The sequence below is a fragment of the Bos indicus x Bos taurus genome, chromosome 6, assembly GCF_003369695.1.
Source record: "Bos indicus x Bos taurus breed Angus x Brahman F1 hybrid chromosome 6, Bos_hybrid_MaternalHap_v2.0, whole genome shotgun sequence".
Classification (NCBI taxonomy): Eukaryota; Metazoa; Chordata; class Mammalia; order Artiodactyla; family Bovidae; genus Bos; species Bos indicus x Bos taurus.
Window position 1 is genome coordinate 71530553 of NC_040081.1, and position 16083 is coordinate 71546635.

The 16083-nt window shown below is 35.7% G+C and overlaps 1 protein-coding gene across 2 annotated transcripts in view; it reads left to right on the forward strand.

Moving 5' to 3' along the window:
• The window catches only part of CEP135 (centrosomal protein 135), a 75613-nt gene extending 59974 nt beyond the window's left edge, over positions 1–15639 (forward strand). The window contains exons 22-26 of one of the 2 annotated variants that reach the window (XM_027544549.1): positions 5065–5274; positions 6116–6318; positions 7579–7683; positions 9766–9876; positions 14174–15397. In XM_027544549.1, coding sequence (XP_027400350.1) covers positions 5065–5274; positions 6116–6318; positions 7579–7683; positions 9766–9865 — 618 coding nt within the window. In that variant the 3' untranslated portion in view covers positions 9866–9876; positions 14174–15397. Of the gene's footprint in view, positions 1–5064; positions 5275–6115; positions 6319–7578; positions 7684–9765; positions 9877–14173 lie in introns of both variants that reach the window. The other variant, XM_027544550.1, reaches the window with a different exon arrangement.
• The last annotated feature ends 444 nt before the right edge of the window (positions 15640–16083 follow it).

A 16083-nucleotide genomic window follows, 5' to 3' on the forward strand; every position in this document is an offset into this window, starting at 1 on the left:
AGAGACTGTTGGTAGAAAGGTAGACATTAAAAGTGAGGACTCAGAAAGAACAGGAAAGCTATAGAGATAACTTCTATTATTTACAAAATACGTAAATCATTATGAATGGAAGTTGTCCAGACATAAGAATGTTTCTTCCACTGCGGTCTCAGATGCACTGGAGGAACATATTTTTGGATGCTGGAGGAAAGGTGATTCTTAGAAAATGGCAGAGGACTTGGCTGAAGCATGGTCTGCTCTTAGGAAAGTAGAACTTAAAAGTGATGAACTTGGATATTTAGTTGAGGAAATTTCCAAGTGAAGTGTGAAAGGTGCAGCCTGATTTTTCCTGCTGTTTGTAGTAAGATGTGAAGGAAAGAGACAAATTGAGGAAGGAATTGCTAAGCAAGAGAGGAACCGGGACTCAAGGATTTGGAAAAGTTCTAGCCTGTACAGATAGGGTGTTCTGGAGGCAGGAAAGAGACTGTGGCTAGACAACCTCTTGGTGAAGCAATTAGGTGAGTAACCCATAGATCCAGGCAGTCACCTCAGCAGAAACACTGCCAGCTTGGGCTGAAAGGGACAGAAATAGGATGATTGAAAGGAAGGCTGAACTCCTTGGATCTTACAAGCAGAAAACAGGTCAGTAGAGTTCCAGAGAATAGCAAGGAGAAATAAGAAAGCCTTCCTCAGTAATCAGTGCAAAGAAATGGACGAAAACGATAGAATGGGAAAGACTAGAGATCTCTTCAAGAAAATTAGAGATACCAAGGGAACATTTCATGCAAAGATGGGTTCAATAAAGAACAAATGGTATGGACCTAACAGAAGCAGAAGATATTAAGACGAGGTGGCAAGAACACACAGAAGAACTATACAAAAAAGATCTTCACAACCCAGATAATGACATCGTGTGATCACTCACCTAGAGCCAGACATCCCGGAATGTGAAAGTCAAGTGGGCCTTAGGAAGCATCACTACGAACAAAGCTAGTAGAGGTGATGGAATTCCAGTTGAGCTCTTTCAAATCTTGAAAGATGATGCTGTGAAAGTGCTGCACTCAATATGTCAGCAAATACGGAAAACTCGGCAGCGGCCACAGGACTGGAGAAGGTCAGTTTTCATTCCAATACCAAAGAAAGGCAATGCCAAAGAATGCTCAAACTACTGCACAATTGCACTCATCTCATATGCTCCAAGCCAGGCTTCAGCAGTATGTGAACCATGAACTTCCAGATGTTCAAGCTGGTTTTAGAAAAGGCAGAGGAACCAGAGATCAAATTGCCAACATCCAGTGGATCATGGAAAAAGCAAGAGAGTTCCAGAAAAATATCTATTTCTGTTTTTTTTGACTATGCCAAAGCCTTTGACTGTGTGGATCACAATAAACTATGGAAAATTCTGAAAGAGATGGGAATACCAGACCACCTGACCTGAGAAATCTGTATGCTGGTCAAGAAGCAACAGTTAGAACTGGACATGGAACAGCAGACTGGTTCCAAGTAGGAAAAGGAGTACGTCAAGGCTGTATATTGTCACCGTGCTTATTTAGCTGATACGCAGAGTACATCATGAGAAACGCTGGGCTGGATGAAGCACAAGCTCGAATCAAGATTGCTGGGAGGAATACCATTTACCTCAGATACACAGATGATACCACCCTTATGGCAGAAGTGTAGAAGAACTAAGAGCCTCTTGATGAAAGTGAAAGAGGAAAGTGAAAAAGTTGGCTTAAAACTCAACATTCAGAAAACTTAAGATCATGGCATCTGGTCCCATCACTTCATGGCAAGTAGATGTGGAAACAGTGGCAGGCTATTTTTGGGGGCCCCAAAATCACTGCAGTTGGTGACTGCAGCCATGAAATTAAAAGGTGCTTACTCCTTGGAAGGAAAGTTATGACCAATCTAGACAGCATATTAAAAAGCAGAGAGATTACTTTGCCAACAAAGGTCCATCTAGTCAAGGCTATGGTTTTTCCAGTAGTCATGTATGGATGTGAGAGTTGGACTCTAAAGAAACCTGAGTGCCGAAGAATTGATGCTTTTGAACTGTGGTGTTGGAGAAGACTCTTGAGAGTCCCTTGGACCGCAGGGAGGTCCAACCAGTCCATCCTAAAGGATATCATTCCTTGGGTGTTAAGACTGATGTTGAAGCTGAAGCTCCAGTACTTTGGCCACCTGATGCAAAGAGCTGACTCATTTGAAAAGACCCTGATGCTGGGAAAGATTGAAGGCAGGAGGAGAAGGGGTTGACAGAGGATGAGATGGTTGGATGGCATCATCGACTCAATGGACGTCAGTTTTGGGTAAACTCTGGGAGATGGTGATGGACATGGAGGCCTGGCATGCTGTAGTCCATGGGGTCGCAAAGAGTCGGACACGACTGAGCAACTGAACTGAACTAAGAGTTAAAAACCTCTGATCTTCAGGAAAAGGGAAGAATAACTCTGAGAGTGACTGGGAGACCAGCAGGGCTGCTCAAAAGCTGGTGGTGCTGTTGCATTACCACAGGCCCAGACGGCATAGGCCCAGGGGACTGGACTCTTTCCTCCTTGACTCCGTAAGGCAGCACCACTGCCACTGTGGCCAAGAGGTGTGGCTGCCCTCGCAGGGCCAAAGGACAGAGCATCAAGGTAGAGATCATTAATTTTAGACCCTTGAAATCTAATGAAATTTGCCCTGCTTGAGTGTCACCTTACTCTAGACCTACTTATTCCTTCAATTCCTTCCTTTTTCTCCCTTTCATAATAAGACTATTTTATTTCTTCTCCACCATTGTATTTTAGAGGGAGGTAGTTTGTTTTCTAGCATCACAGATCATGGAGGGAGAGGAATTTTGCCCCAGGATGGACCATTCCCAGAATCTTACCGTTCTGATTTAGGTCAGATTTTGGACTTAAGAGTTGATGCTAGAAATATTGGGATAGAATGAATGTATTTTGCACATGGGAAGGACTTGTGAATTTGGGGGAGCCAGAGAGTTGCTAGAATTATGTCCCCCCCGCCCCACCAAATATATTAAAATCCTAACCACCAGTACCTGTGAAATTTGACCTTTTTGGAAATAGCACCTTTGCAGATGTAGTCAATTTGAGATGAGGCCATACTGGACTAGGTCAGGCCATATCCTAATGACTGGTATCCTTATGAGACAAGAGAAGTCTGGACACAGAATACACGAGGGAGAGTGCCAATTGAAGATGAAGGCAGAGATCGGAGTGCTGTGTCTGCAAGGCAAGGAACACTGAGGATTGGCAGCAGTCATAGGAGTTTGGAGAGAGGCTTGGAACAGATTGTTCCTCAGAACCTCCAGAGGAAGCCAATTCTGCCGACATCTGAATCAGACTTGTACCCTCCAAAATTGTGTGGCAATAAATTTCTGTTGTTTTAAGCCCTCCAGTAATTTTGTAGCAGTCCTAGGCCTCTAATACACTATTTCTATGTTTTTCTGTTATGAGTATGTAACTAAAGGAATGTTTCTCAACCTCCTAATTCTCAGAAGTTGTTCTTTAGCTCTTCTCTTCTTTGTCATTGTTCATGTCTTATGTGGTACATGAAATTGCCTTATGTATATTTGGGGAAATTTTGACTACTTCATTAATATTTGGAAAATCCAAATATTTTTCTGCAACTGTTGAAATGTATTAAAACTTCACATCACTGCATTAGATTTTTAATGTTGGTGATTTCAGTAAATACTGTGTAATAATTTAATTTTCAAATGTGGAATTCTTCCTAAACTCTAGAAGTAGAGCTTTATATTTATTTGTATTTATTACTCATTTTAATAATTTCTAATTTATTTATTACTCCATTTTAAATATGGATCATTCTAGGAAAAAGGGTCTTATAAGTATTTCAAATTTTGCTCATTATTTCAGTTATTAAACTCATAAAATTGTATACTATTATTAGCTTAAATTTAATTATGACTTTCGGTATGTAATTTTAAAGCAAACTCCAGTTTTGAAATTCAAAATTTAACTCAAGGCAGTTGAGGAGTGGTAAGTATATATGTTTTTGATGTGTTCAGTTCAGTCACTCAGTCGTATCCGACTCTTTGTGACCCCATAGACTGCAGCACTTCAGGCCTCCCTGTCTATCACCAACTCCCAGCCTACTCAAACTCATGTCCATTGAGTTGGTGATGCATTCCAACCATTTCATTCTCTGTCATCCCCTTCTCCTCCCTCCTTCAATCTTTCCCAGCATCAGGGGCTTTTCAAATGAGTCAGTTTTTCACATCAGGTGGCCAAAATATTGGAGTTTCAGCTTCAGCATCAGTCCTTGCAATGAATATTCAGGATTGATCTCCTTTAGGATGGACTGGTTGGATCTCCTTGCAGTCCAGGGGACTCAAGTGTCTTCTCCAACACCACAGTTCAAAAGCATCAATTTTTCGGCGCTCAGCCTTCTTTATAGCCCAACTCTCACATCTATACATGAATCCTGGAAAAACCATAGCTTTGACTAGATGGACCTTTGTTGGCAAAGTAATGTCTCTGCTTTTTAACGTGCTGTCTAGATGGTCATAACTTTTCTTCCAAGGGGCAAGCATCTTTTAATTTCATGGCTGCAGTCACCATCTGCAGTGAATTTGGAGCCCAAAAAAATGAAGTCTGTCACAGCTTCCGTTGTTTCCCCATCTATTTGCCATGAAGTGATGGGACCAGATGCCATGATTTTAGTTTTCTGAATGTTGAGTTTTAAGCCAACTTTTTCACTCTCCTCTTTCACTTTCATCATTGTTTTAACAAAGGGAGTTTATAAAGGAAAAATTTAACTTAAACAATCCCTATGTTCACAATCCTAAAACAATAATTTTCATCTTTGCATCTTCTATATATATATGAGATAGTTACCATGATTAATAATTATGCATGACTTATTTTTTAAGCTTTATATAGGCCATCTTTAAATAGCAGAGAACTTCTTGAGTGTATCTTAAAATTGTAAAATTTTTTAAATTGCAAAAATTGGCTCTTAATAGTTTTATAAAATGACATTGTAGCTATACAGATTCAAACCTTTAAAAGTATTGGGTTACTTTAATTTCATACTGATTTCTTTTTCTATTTTCAGCACATGAATGCACATCATGCTTATGAATCTCAGATCTCATCAATGGCAAAAGCTATCTCTAGATTAGAAGAAGAGCTGAGACACCAAGAAGATGAGAAAGCAGCAGTGTTAAATGATTTATCATCTCTTAGAGAACTTTGCATTAAGCTTGATTCAGGCAAAGATATTATGACCCAACAATTGAATTCCAAAAATCTTGAATTTGAGAGGGTGAGAACTTAAAAAGATTGTCTTGTAGCATACTATTTTATTTAGCCCTACTCTGATTGTTTTACTTTACCATTCACTACCCAATATATTTGTTCCCCTGTAGAGCAGTGACTTCTGACTACAGGATTTTGACAACTAGATTTGACTATTAGATTCATTGCCAAGATTTCTTTGGCAAATATGATAATGAAGTTAGGTGCTATTTTGAAGCAGATGGGTACTTAGAACATGAGTCTTCTAATTATAGAATAGGAACATATCCCAATGTATTTTCTGTTTAAGACTTATGTGAAGAATTGAGCAGCTTATTCCTCCCTAAGTGGAATATTTTTCCTGATAAAAATTTTACTCTAATTTGAAAGTCGAGTAAGCTGAAACTTTGCATTCCTAAACTGAAGCGTTAAACAACCCAATGTGTATTCTTAAACATGAGTGTTTCCAGTTTTCACTCATTTAGTAGTAACTTTATTTTCAGAGACAGAGAAGCTTCAAAACTGGTTTGGCTGTGTAATGAGAATATATATATTTAATAAACCAGAAGGGCCTCCTGGCTGATAAAATGGTCACATTTTAGAGTTTTATGTTAATTACCCTTTCTTGACAAAATAATGCAAAAGAAAATTATTTGAGGGTTGGAATAGATCTTATGGTCAAAATAAATCCTAACTAAAAATAACAAAGACTATTGTGAAAATAAGATGTTTTTATTATACTTAAAAAAGGATTTTAGAATCTTCAGTCAGTGCTCAGAATAAAGCAACTGATGTGTGTATAGCTCTCCAGAAAGTATTTCAGAGTAAGTCTAAAATTGTACTGAGGTAATCTTACTTTGTTCTTGTAGGTTACAATGGAATTAGAAAATATAAAATCAGAGTCAGAGCTGTTAAAAAAACAACTGTTGAGTGAGAGACATACAATTAAAAACCTTGAATCATTGTTGGCTACAAATAGAGATAAAGAATTTCATTCCCACTTAACTTCCCATGAGAAGGATACAGAAATTCAGATACTTAAAGAGAAGTTGACCCTTTCGGAAAGCAAACTGTAAGTGTCATAATTCAACTTACGTGAAGGAAATAGTCTGTCACAAATAATTTTTCAATATGAGTAGTTCTTTGTAGACTTGTAACATAAAAAAAATGATAGAAAAATACTGGAGGAACAAAAAAAATTTTTTTTCAATTTTTGGGGAGAAGAGGATGGGAGTTGGAACAGTGGTAACAAACCAAAATATTTTGCTTATGTAGCAGCTCCTATTGGAAATCCAAAAGAGACATCATGTTTGGAGATGTAATTTGTGTGTGTTCACTACAGAAATGGTACCCATGAAAGTGAATGAGTGACCTTTCAAAAAATGTCTACAGTTGAGGAACAGAGGAAAATCAGAGAAAGGGAGAACATTTCAGGATGGGGAGAGTTGGCAGTGTTTCATGCTATGGATTAGGAAAAAAACTTTGAAAAGCATGAAATTTGACCCTCATAAATATATGGATTACTTTTTAGGAGATTGATGATGGTGCCTTTTTAGGATGGAGAAGTTTAGACATATTTTTGGAAGAGGGAGTGAAACCCAGGATAGATAGTATAAGTAGAAAAATTAATTAAATTTATTTATTTATTTATTTTTGGCTGTGCTGAGCCTTCAGTACTTTTGTGCAGGCTTTCTCTGAATTGTGGCCAGCAGAGGCTACACCTCATTGCAGTGCCTGGGCTTAATGCAGTGGTTTCTCTTGCAGAGCACAGGCTCTAGTTGCGCGGCCTTCCTTAGTTGTAGCATGTGGGCTCTAGAGCGTTGGCTCAGTAGTCATGGCATACAGGCTTAGTTGCTCTGTGGCATTTGGGATCTTCCTGGGCCAGGGATTGAACCCATGTCTCCTGCATTGGCAGGCAGATTCGTAGCCACTGTACCACCAAAGAAATCCCAATAATTAACTTTTAAAAGGAGTGAGAAATATTACTTTTCCTGAGGTAGGAGTCAAGAAAGAGCCAATAAAAATACTTTACATTTCAGTGTTACAATTCATGTCTCCTCAAATTTGCACCTCCAGCATTGCTGGAGTGCCTAGCACATACTAAAAGCTCAATAAATGTTTGTTAAATAAATGAGATGAATGAAAAAGAAAACTTTGTGATGGAAATCCAGACGATTATGAAGTTATTGTTGAAAAGTCTTTTTTTATCCTTATATGTCACCTCCATTTGTTGTTATTAATAACAAAAACAAAATTCCGTAGTACTTGACTCTTTAAAACAGAGTATTTGTTACTTACTTACTTACTTGATTTTTTTAAATTTGTTTTTAAGAAATAGTCAAAGCCGGGAAAACACCATGCTCCGGGCTAAAATGGCACAATTACAAACAGATCTTGATGTTCTGAAAAGGCAGATTTCAACTGAAAGATATGAACGGTAAGCAAATATTTTTAACATTGGACAGTGTTTTTATTTATTCCCTATATTCTACTCCAAAAAGGCTTTTATATGGCTTATAAATAGCAAACTTTTCTTGGCATTAATATGGAAGATAAATTCCTTTGGTAATTTTTTCTAAAATGGCAATACATGTTGCATAAGATAATATCCCCATAATAAAATAGCAGAGTAGCAAGTATTGTATAAATAAACATTTGCTATAGCGTTCCTCAGGGCAAAATCAGGACATTATTTCAAAGGATATAGTTAAGGAATCAACAAAGTAGTAAGGATTCTACAAGAGCCAAAACTTTATGATCCAACAGGAAATTCCAAATACAAATTATCATGTAAGTGATGATCATAAGGGCAATTAAAAAATATATACCATATGCTATGTATGTATCCTATTAACTATCTAGTATTGTACCTATCTTATTTTTAGAAACTAATGTCACACAAATAGTAAATAGCAGAGCCAAGACTAAAATCTACTATAAACCCTGTGTTCTTAATCTTTACAATATATTCCTTACAGGCTAGTAATTTTCACACTCACTTATATTTCAGTTCATTAGCTTTATTATGTTGAAAAATTTAATTTCCAAGTGTTACAAATAGAAATGAGACCTGGTTTAACAGTTAAAATCCAAATCTAATTTGCAAATCAATTTGTCAAGTTAACTTTTCTTCCATTATTCTTTCCTACCATATTAATACCATAGACATCAACATATCTAAGATTTCATTCTCAAATAGTGGTCAGATTGCTTATTTAGATCAACTTTTTGGGTTCTCTAATCTTACTCTTATCCGTTTACATCAAAAACTTTTAAGTCATATGCAATTTAGATTATAGATGAAATTTGCTAGGAAATGAATATTTATGATTTCAAAGAGAGATGAAGCCTGAGATTGCATCTTTGTCATGAAAGCAATGTTAATTTCTTGTACTTTAGAAGATCAGTTCAGCGTGCTAAACTGAATGTGTATGATGATTTTCATTTATTAATGACAGTTGTTTCATGGGGTCGCAAAGAGTCGGACACGACTGAGCGACTGAACTGAACTAAACTGAATGACAGTTGAAATTCTCTTCAAGGGTCCTAAACCAAGCTCTTTATTTCTTTGGGTTAGAGACCCCCTTAATTCCTCTCCTTTTTCTTGTCCATGGTCCCCAAGGAAACCGCTACCCATGTAGCCATGTCTTTCCTTCTCTTTACCATCCAGCTAGACCATGCATTCTTAAAGAGGCAATATCATTACCACAGGGAACAATATGGGTTCTTGGGGGAAGAGGGAATGGCAAAAAAAACCTTAGGTGTTACAGTGATTTGTGGCCCTCTGAAGGGCTACAGTACATTAACAGTGTATCTGTGTATTAAAATTTGACAGAGGGTAGGAGAAGGAAATGGCAACCCACTCCAGTATTCTTGCCTAGAGAATCCTGTGGATGGAGGAGCCTGGTGGGCTGCTGTCCATAGGGTCACACAGAGTCGGACACGACTGAAGCGACTTAGCAGCAGCAGCAGCAGGACATCTAAGGGGACATCTAAAAATAAATTTTAGGGGATTATAAGGAAAAAAAGTTTATGAAGCACCTATCTAGGTAGAAATCCTAGATATTGAAAAGTTCAAGTCAGAAAGTCTAGTCCAGGCACTGAACAGCCCACAGTAGAGGTGGCAGCATAGTCACTATGCTTCGTGGGACAGACCCAGACGTGGGGAAGGAAAGCATAAAAGAAAACAGATGATTTTACTTCTAACATTTGGGCATTTTGACACAGGAAGAAGGAAGAGGGGTAGATTTATGTGCAAGAAGTGGGAGAACTAGTTGCAGAGAGGGGAGGCATCAGCTTTGAAAAATCTATATTCAGAGGAGCTTTGAACAATCTCTTAAAGTACATATTCCTTTAATTGAAATCTTTTATCCACAACTTAAAAATTATATAAAGACATGATTTAAATTTAGTAGAAATACTAATTAATTAAATAGAAATTATGTAACCAATAACAATAACAGCCTTTTATTTGTATACCACTTTTTGGTATAATCTCTTATTTTGTCTTTACTGACAGAGAACGAGCAATTCAAGAGATGCGTCGGCATGGTCTTCGCACGCCACCCCTTAGTTCTACTATGAGGTCTCCTTTACATTCTCCTGAACATATAAACTGATTATCAGAAAGGTATCTATATAGCACCAAGTACAAGCAAAACTACTAAGAATCTCTGGTTATAAAAATTGCAAGAGTTGTTTTCTGTGTCGGTGGGGAAGAGATTGCCTAGAAAGGTAGTCGAGAACTTTTGGAAGTAATGGAATGTGCTGTATTGTGGTGGTGGTGGTGGTTACATGGGTGTATACTATTGTAAAATCTCATTGAACTGAACATTTATAATCCATGCATCGTATTGTATGTAAATTATACTTTAAAAATTAAAGGACAATATGAAATCTCACAGGGTAATATTTAATAAAGCCCCAGACTCAAGGTACAGATAACAGATAGTGAAAGTATAGACAAATACAGAAAATATTATTTAATATTGAAAGCCAGGACAGATTTTTTAAAGTGAATTATAGTATACATACAGAAATACATACAGAAAAGTGCTGTATCATAGTATATATAGCTGAGTGAATTTTTACAGATTGAACACACATATGCAACCTGCACTCAGATCAAGAAACAAAATATAACCTCTCTTTTGGGCTTCCTTCTGGTCATAATTGATTGGCTCAGACAGTAAACAATCTGTGCCTGCAATGCAGGAGACCTGGGTTCAATCCCTGGGTTGGGAAGATCCCCTGGAGAAGGGAATGGCTGCCCACTCCAGTATTCAGGCCTGGAGAATTTCATGGACTATCCATGGGGTCACAAAGAATTGGACATGTCTGAGCAACTTGCACTTCACTTCTGGTTGTAGTCCCTGCTCTGAAAGTAACTGTTTTGGTTATTCAAAGTATAAATGCCTTTTCTCTGTTCCTGGACATTTTATAAATGAAATATATTTTTGACTTTTTTTCTTCAACAATACCTTTGTGAGATTCATTTATACTGCTGTGTTCTTGTAGATGGTTCAGTCTTGTTGTATCATATTCCATTGTGCAAACTTACACAGTCCATTTACTCATTCTGTTTTTGATGAGCATTTGATCATTTCCAGTTTGGACTATTATAGACAGAAACATGATGAGTATTCTAGTACCTTATAGATACCATACATTTCTTTGGGGTATACTCTTAGGCATGAAATTGTTAGGTCACACTGGACACACATGTTCAAGCTTATTTTGGCAAGTCAGTTTTCCAAAATAATTGTAAAGAGCTGAAGTATATTTGAGGAAGAGTCAAAGTGATGTGCTCATACATTGGACATGGGAATGAATGGGTCAGACCCAGAGTTTGAAAGGTAGGTGAAAGGTTGGTAGTCAAGTCTTATCTTGAAGAAATAGTAAAGTCAATCCTCCGTCCTTTTAAAAATTATATTTTTTGGCCTCTTTCAGTAGAAATATATAGAAAATAATTGTTTCCTTAGTGACTCAGGATCCTGATAAGAACATTAGTTATGTTCTATTCTTTAATATACTGATGTCCCAGGTTTATTAGTATTTGTAAGGCCTTCATTTAAATGATTTCAGATTGCTGTGCTTTTGCGTTTATTTATTTGATTAAAACATGTGTTTTCTTCTTTCATTTTGAGGACCACTTCCCAGTCCTGGCTGCAATCACTGTGTCCTTACAACTTCTAAGCTGCTGCATTAATTTGAATGTGATTAGATGGAGCTTCAGCTTTTCATTATAAAGCCTCTTGGCAGTTGTGTCACAAACATTTTTTTGTGCTTGAATCACAGCTGCATTTTAGTTCAAGGGTTGGTAAACTAGGGCCTAGGGGCCAAATCCACCCCACTGCCTATTCTTGTAAATTAAGCTTTATTGGACCATAGCCACACCCAATTGTTTGCATATTGTCTAAGATTGCTATTCTGCAGTGGCAGAATTGAGTAGTTGTGACAGAGACCCTGGGGCCCAGAGATCTGAAATATTTCTTACTAACTGGCCTTTCACATCATGTAGCCTCTGGAAAACTTACCTGTACATTCATGAGATTATAAGAGTGAACAAAGCAAGTAATTCCCTAGTTTTAAGAAAAGAGGCTCGACTCCAGGGATCTCCACACTATACTTAGAACCACTGATCTAGGACATAGTGGATACCAGCAATCTCTAAATCTGGGATGAATTAGGAAACTTTTTTTTAACTTATGATAAAATATAAATAACATGAAGTTTGCCTTCTTAACTGTTTTATAAAGTGTGCAACTCAGTGGCATTAAATTCACAATGTTGTACAGTCATCAGCACTACTTAAAAAAAATTTTTATCACCCCAAATAGAAACTCTTTATTGATTAAGCAGTAACTCTCCAGTCCCATCTTTACTTCCCCTGCCCCGATAACTTCTAATCTACTTTCTATCTCTAAAAATTAGCCTGTTCCAGATTTTCATCTAAGTGAATTTATACAGTATTTATCTTTTGCATCGGTCTTATTTCATTTAGGGTAATGTCTTCAAGGTTCATCTGTGTTGTAGCATGTATCAGAACTTCATTCCTTTCATCCCTAAATAATACTTGTGTTTATTCTACATTTTGTTTTTCTATTCATCAGTTGATGGACACGTAGGTTGTTTTTACCTCTTAGCTATTCTGAATAATGCTACTGTGAGCATGTGTATACAAGAGTCTGTTTTAGTGTGTGTTCATATCTTTGGGAGTACCTAGATTTGCTGGGTCATAGCAATGGCACCCTACCCCAGTACTCTTGCCTGGAAAATCCCATGGACCGAGGAGCCTGGTAGGCTGCAGTCCATGGTGTCGCTAGGAGTCAGACACCACTGGGCGACTTCACTTTCACTTTTCACTTTCATGCATTGGAGAAGGAAATGGCAACCCACTCCAGTGTTCTTGCCTGGAGAATCCCAGGGACAGGGGAGCCTGGTGGGCTGCCATCTCTGGGGTGGCACAGAGTCGGACATGACTGAAGCAACTTAGCAGCAAGGTAGTTTTATGTTTAACTTTTTGAATACCTGCCAAACTTTTTCCATTTTCTGTTCTAGTAGATGTAGTTCAGAAAACATCTGCAACCATTAACAAATTCCCAAAGTATCCTAGTGATGTGGCTAATTGCTAACACATTTCCATTCATGTTTTCTAATGTTGTCACCAAAGCTAATTTTAAGGGGTTTCCCCATAAATACACATAAATGAATAGAAATACTCATTTTAAGCCATATTTATAATTTCTTTAATAAATTATATAATCCAGTTTTACCTTTACTGTTTTGATTATTATGTCTTAAAAAAATGCTCACTGAGAAAACATAAAATATAAAAGTATAAAGAAGAAAACCAAAACCACTTTTTTTTATATATTTTTTATTGAAGTAAATGTACATAAGATCAAACTTATCATTTTGACCATTTTTAAGTATACATTTCTCTGGCAGTTAGTACATTGACACTCTTGTGCAAAAATCAACTTCACTATCAGTCTCCATAACTTTTTTTATCTTTCCCAAGTGAAACTGTACTCATTAAATGACTCCCCAGTCTTCCCTTCCCCCAGCCTCTGGCAACCACTGTTACAATTGCTGTCTCTGAATTTGACTACTGTTTGTACCTTATGTCAGTAGAATCATGCTGTATTTTTCTTTTTGTGACTGACTTTTTTCACTTACTATATAATGTTTTCAAATTTAATCCAAGTTGGGAGTATGTTTTAGAATTCCCTTCCTTTTTGAGGCTGAATAGTATTCCATTCTGCATATATAACACACTTCGTTTATCTGCTCATCATTTGGGTTGCTTCCGCCTTCTGGCTGTTGTGAAAATGCTGCTGTGAACCCAGATGTACATGTAATACTATAACTCAGAGAAAACAAGCAATTAGCATTTTGGTATATACTTCTTTCTTATGTTTGATTTGTAATAAATATGCACACATGCATAGACATATGTATATAATTCTTATAGAAATTATCTTCAAAATAAGTTTTTATCAGTTATTTTGTTCTGGGGGGAAATTCTAAGATACTTGTAAAAATATTTGATTCTCCCTAAAACATGCTATTTTAAGACTCAGACAACATAATTTACAATACTTGTTTGTAGTTTTAAACCTAGACATCATATTAGCTCTTATTTTGGGTGAGTTTTCTCAGTTAACATTCTCTGTTACCCTGTTCTTTTTACTGCGTATCATTCTTTTAGTACTCATACTTTGACATGCTTTTGTAATTTAAGAAGAATATCTTTTAAAATAGAGAACAATACTTCTTAACTATTAAATGTAGCTTGATTGTGGGCAAGTTTTTATTAGAGACTGTAATTTCAGTTAAAACATTACTGAATTTCAGTTTTTCATGAATGTACTAATTTTATCATTTTTTTCTTTAACCCATCTTTCCTCTCCCCCTTTTTTCAGAATGTTGGCTTTCCGTGAGTTGGAAAGGACAAACAGTAATGAAATATTTGAATTACTTGTTCCTGAAAATCATGAACATTGACACAGATTCTACCTCTGTCAACTTTTATTTAAATCAGTGAATATTTTTGTAAAAAATTTGGTTTAAAAGAGCTGTACTTTGTGTAAATTTTTATACATATGACAGAATATATATTCATAGTGCTAACTGATGTTATATCTGTATTTTTATTATTCCTGACTTAAATTACTCCTCAAAGTGTGTTTATACTGTGAATTAATTTATTGTTCACATTATGTTTTAATAATCTTTTTCTTAGGGAGCCATAATATGTGTATGTAAAATTCTTACAGTGCTTGTTTTTAAAGTGTATTTGGTTTCCATGTCTGTATTTATAACCCATATTTTTAATGCATTCACAAAGGATGATCAACCTTGATGCTAGGCTGTCATGTTTAACTTTTTTCTTCTAAATGTGAAATTATTTGCCAATTTGGTGTCTGTCATTGAGGGAATTATATTCAGGTCTTATAATAGCAGAGGTCTTGATAAAATAATGGTTATCATATATAATTTGTTATTACCAACTAGAACTATGATGGCAAAGATACATTCATATATTACATACAATATTATACTATTTTGGCTATCACATGAACTCTTCATATAATACAAATGCTGTCAAACTTAAACTAAATGCTATATTTAGAATTTTATATAACAATAGAACAGAAACTTGGGATATTTTTCAGTAAATAAAATTCCTCACTGTACTAATGTAAAACTTTGAGTGCAAAAGGATATGGGGTAAATACAGTAAAACATTTTGTTACGATTCCAATATACATTCAATAATACTCAGTTTTCTGCTTCTAAATCTGTGTGTTGTAACTTATCAGTCTTCCAGAATAGTATGTAAACACTGACCTATTGTGGCATATTAAATAGAAAGCAGCTTTTTACCATCAATTTCAAAGTTGTAACGTTAAGAATTTATATATATATATATATACAGATATTAATATAAGAACATAAGTAAAAAAGAGATTGTCATACAAAAATGAATCGTGTTTGAACCATACACATTTGAAGAAAATCCTGTTCTTAATAGATTTCATTATGATTAAAAAAGAACTTAAAAACTAACATAAAATGGAAGACCGATTATTTATGATACATTTTATTTCTTCCTCTGGTTTAATAAAGTGAAGTTTGTAAATGTTTGTGTGTGCCCAGGGGTGAGCAGTGCTCTTTTTCTGAAATTAGTATTCTTTATATGTTTGCATTATGCCCTTTGCAGTCATTCAGTATGTACTGGAGAGTGATGGGGCTCTTCCGCCATCCGTGCCATTTTATGTATTCAGTCTCCTGTGTGTGAATTCATGTATTACACCAAACGACAGTAGAAATGGGACTACTTACAATGTCATAAGAAAAATCTTTTAATAAATATATGTAAATAATATTTAAATATTAGTCCCCCGTTTCCCCCAAAACAACAGCAAGACATATTTTGTTGAATATTTTATTTTAATGTTTTCTATAATTAAAAATGTATAGCTTGCCATAATTGTTATTTTCATAACCATGATATTACAGTTTTTTAAGTAGTTTTATCTTAAAATACTGAATGTATTTTATAGATTTTTAAATTTGTTTTAAAAAGTTTAAATTATGGAGCTTGACATAGATTTTCAAATAAACTTTCCAGTCAATTTATTTTCTCTTTCTTAAAAATATTTTTTTATAATGATAGCAATATTCCTAATTCTAAATTAAGTACAATTTACTTATTCAAATCAATTTTTTTTTTTTTTTTCCAAATCAAATTTTATCATGTTGGGATTTGGAGAAATTTCTGAACTCAGATTGCAGGCCCTTTTTTTTTTTAGCTGACTTAACATTTATT